The following is a 3,475-nucleotide window of genomic DNA, read 5'->3' on the forward strand; positions in this document are numbered from 1 at the left end:
CAGATATCTTCGGCGGAAAGGGTGTAGAAGAAACCTGTTGCAAGCCAAGCCTTGGAGAACCGCTCCGGTCTTTCAACAATCACTCTTGGAGTAAGAGTGAAGGGTCAAGTAGGACTTGGTCTCTCTTTGAATGAAAGCCCCACATGTTTCTTGCATATTTTTCTTTATCTTCTTCTTTTTCATTTAATTTCTTCATCTTTGCTGTGCTCCTTCTCATCATCCATTCTGCTACTCCTCCAATTCATCCACTCCTATCCCTCCCCAATCGCTTCATTCGCCACCCTTTCGTCTCCCTCCATCGCTCCAACCATCGCTTCACCTCCTTAACCGCCGGAGCTTTTGACTTTGAACCGTTTTGTACGTTTGAATTCCTCCAGGATTCTTCCGACTTGCACCGTCGGTGTAAATCAGCTCTACCGCCTGCGAGATCGTGATCGCCCTTCCTCTCCGAATCGACACTATGTCTCGCAAAGATGCGCGACTTAGAGCAGTTGGCAATTCAATGGGAAATTGTGCGTCCGGGCAGCCACGTTCGCGTTCAGCGACGAAGCTGGGATCTCCACCATCCGCAAGGCTTTCTCGACCTCCACCGCCAACATCAGCAGGAAAGCTTTCCTACGGGCATAAGCAGGCCATGTCCACAGCAACAGATTTCCAGACAAAAGTAAGAAGCTCCAGCATCGCTAAAAATCATAAGTATTCTTCTTTGGGTGAATCCACTGCTCTAAATCATGGCGATCGTTCCATTAGACGATCACCTGTCAAAACACAGGATGTGATCAATACTAACGCAGTCAACCAATCTGGGGCTTTTCGGAACACGAATGGAACGCCACCAAAATCTGGCGCTACGAATCAGGAGATTAAGTCTTCTGGTCGGCTTCAGAGATCGTCCGTGGCGTCAGAACAAGGCGCAGTCGTCGAGGGTGTGTCTAGTGATTACAGGAAACAGAGAGAAGCGTCGGCAACAGGAAGTCCCAGTCTGAAATTGGAGCAGGGTACGAAAGAATTATGCAAGGAGTGTAGACCAACCACAGCGGAGTCGTTTTGCTTCATTGCGAACAATGGAAGAATTGCTGCTAGTAGCACAGGTGCTTCGGTTCGTCACTTGCACTACTGTAACTCACCAAGGTGTTCGGCCAATCCCAATTACAATCCGTCTCCACCATCACTGAAGCAGGGCTTAGTTTCTAAGAGGCGTCCGTCTCCGTCCCAGGCTACAAAACAGAAATCAAGTGCTCCAAATCGTTTGGAAGATTATCACAGAGTTGGCCAAGAGGCGAGGGTTACTAGAGATCGCACGTCAGACGCGTCTGCAAACAACTCGCTCGAAGATGAACGGAGTCAAGATGCGGAAACGGAATCGAATTGTGGAGACGTCGCGTCTGCAAACAAATCACAGCTCGAAGATGCACGGAGTCAAGATGCGGAAACCGAATCGAATTGCGGAGACGCGTCTGCAAACAAATCGCTGGAAGATGAACGGAGTGAAGGTGCGGAAACCGAATCGAATGGTGGCACTTTGAAAGCAGGCCAGAATGGAGCTTCCATGCGATCAGTCGATGTGCCAGATCAAGATGGGAACAAGAAATCAGGGAGCGAAACGAATAATAGCAGTCCTGTACTGGCACATGAGATGGGCGCTTCGACGGACGAACAAGGTGAGACTTACTGCAGTACGTCGATCCGCAATCGCAACGAAACGTGCTGCATTCTGAATCACAACGGTAATTCCGATACGGCGGCTCACGGTGACGATATTGGCGTAGAAGGCAGAGGTGGATGTTCTCCTCGGGAAGAAGATCCACAGTCCCGAGGAGAACATCCACAGTCAACTCAGGTGATGAAAGATGACGTCGAAGGGAGACAGATTTCTGGTGTAGCTTCAATCAACGGATCAGTACAAGGTGGGAAGAGATGGATTGACGAGGGTGACGAAGAAGGAGATGGAGGAGACGATCACGAGCTGAGCAGCTGCAATGGCGATGGCGATGGCGATGAAGAAGCACTGATGAGAGGATCTCAATGTGAAAAAATGAAGAGGTCGAGAGACATGGCAAGAATGAGGAGTAAGTATGCCACCTTGTTGAAGGAGCAAGAGAGTGAGGTGGTGAGGTTGAGGAAACAAGAGAATATGCACCGCACTAAGAGAGCCCATGAATGGATGCTAGACTCTGCCATGGCACATCTCTTGCACCAACTCCCTCCCCACGGCCATGCGAGAGTCAAGGTGCTTGTTGAAGCTTTTGAATCCCTCGCTTCTCATCCGGCTCGTGGGGCTGCAGACTCCTCTTGTGCCCCGGCCCCTTCTCGCATCCTCTGCCAGGTCCCAGGTTCCTAACCTCCTCACCTCCGGTTGTTGCCAGGTACTCCCACGTTCCCGACATAATCTTGTGCCCCCCCTTCCCTCTTGGCATCCTCTGCCAGGTCCTAGGTTCCTCACATGCTCACCAAGCCCCAGGTTCCTGACATGCTCACCTGATCACTCACATGCTACACACATCCTCGCATGTGCAACTGGTCCCAAGCTCCTCACTCAAGGGTATATATCACATGAGTTGGAGGCCCATTTTTTAAATCCCTTGTTTGTGAGTATTGTATGATTAAGAGACACCCTTTCTCGATACAAATCTACAACTTTTTTCCAAAGTTTTTTAAATGTTACCCCTTTGTAAACATATTTCTATTAAAAAAGATGGTTTAAAAACATGCTGTCCCTCTCAATGTATTTATGTTAAAAACATGATTTAAAAATGTCTTCTATTGAACTCAAGTGATAATCACATTATATTTTCTACAAGAAAACCCTGAAGTTCCTAACATGCTCACATGGCCAACAAGATTTCATCAAATGCTCACATGCTCGGCCCTATTTTTTTTTCAATTTCTCCAAAAGCAACATGGCTTCTCTCCTGCAATTCTCCACAATCAAGAAATTCACAAAATTCGACTCCCCACCAAATTTCCACACGGGATCTCCCTTCTATTGGAAATTCCTTTCTCATTATCGCACGCCTCGAGCTAGTCTAGTCTATTATTGAACTCAACTAGGATCTCCTTATGTAGCTACTATTATGTGAATCTCAATCTTACATATTGCTCTCTTTTCATGGCCCACACCACACAAAAGTTTATGTGCGACTACATTCACAAAGTACTTAGACAAGAGGACACATCTATCTACCAATATTGCCCTCTACAAGGATGGTTTGTGCACATTACTAAGTGGGAAGTGTTAATGTAGTTTTATACAATAGTTTGTTTATTTGGAGCACAACTAGCTAACATGCTCATTTGTAAAAGTCCGATTAATGTTTCTTGGAACAATGCTTGAACTTGCAAATCAGTTCTCTTAACTTAATTTTTGGGGGCATTAACGTCATAATTTCAGTCAAAATTATAGTTGATATTAAACTTTTTGATGGTAATAGAAGTGTTAATATCGACGACCACATCGATGCTTCTTAGATTTTTC

The 3,475-nt window shown here is 46.4% G+C and overlaps 1 protein-coding gene across 1 annotated transcript; it reads left to right on the top strand.

Annotated features, from left to right (window-relative positions):
- Positions 1 to 240: 240 nt before the first annotated feature.
- Positions 241 to 2,603, top strand: LOC147889579 (uncharacterized). Its single transcript, XM_087392017.1, has one exon. The coding sequence runs from the start codon at positions 461 to 463 to the stop codon at positions 2,339 to 2,341; it is 1,881 nt and encodes a 626-aa protein (XP_087248143.1). The 5' UTR covers positions 241 to 460; the 3' UTR covers positions 2,342 to 2,603.
- Positions 2,604 to 3,475: the final 872 nt, after the last annotated feature.

Source organism: Dipteris shenzhenensis, chromosome 20 (genome assembly GCF_047967505.1).
Source record: "Dipteris shenzhenensis isolate YYH24624 ecotype China chromosome 20, Dip_SZ_1.0, whole genome shotgun sequence".
NCBI lineage: Eukaryota > Viridiplantae > Streptophyta > Polypodiopsida > Gleicheniales > Dipteridaceae > Dipteris > Dipteris shenzhenensis.

Coding starts and splice junctions, on each gene's coding strand:
- LOC147889579 (XM_087392017.1), top strand. CDS start 461: ATGTCTCGCAAAGATGCGCGACTTAGAGCAGTTGGCAATTCAATGGGA.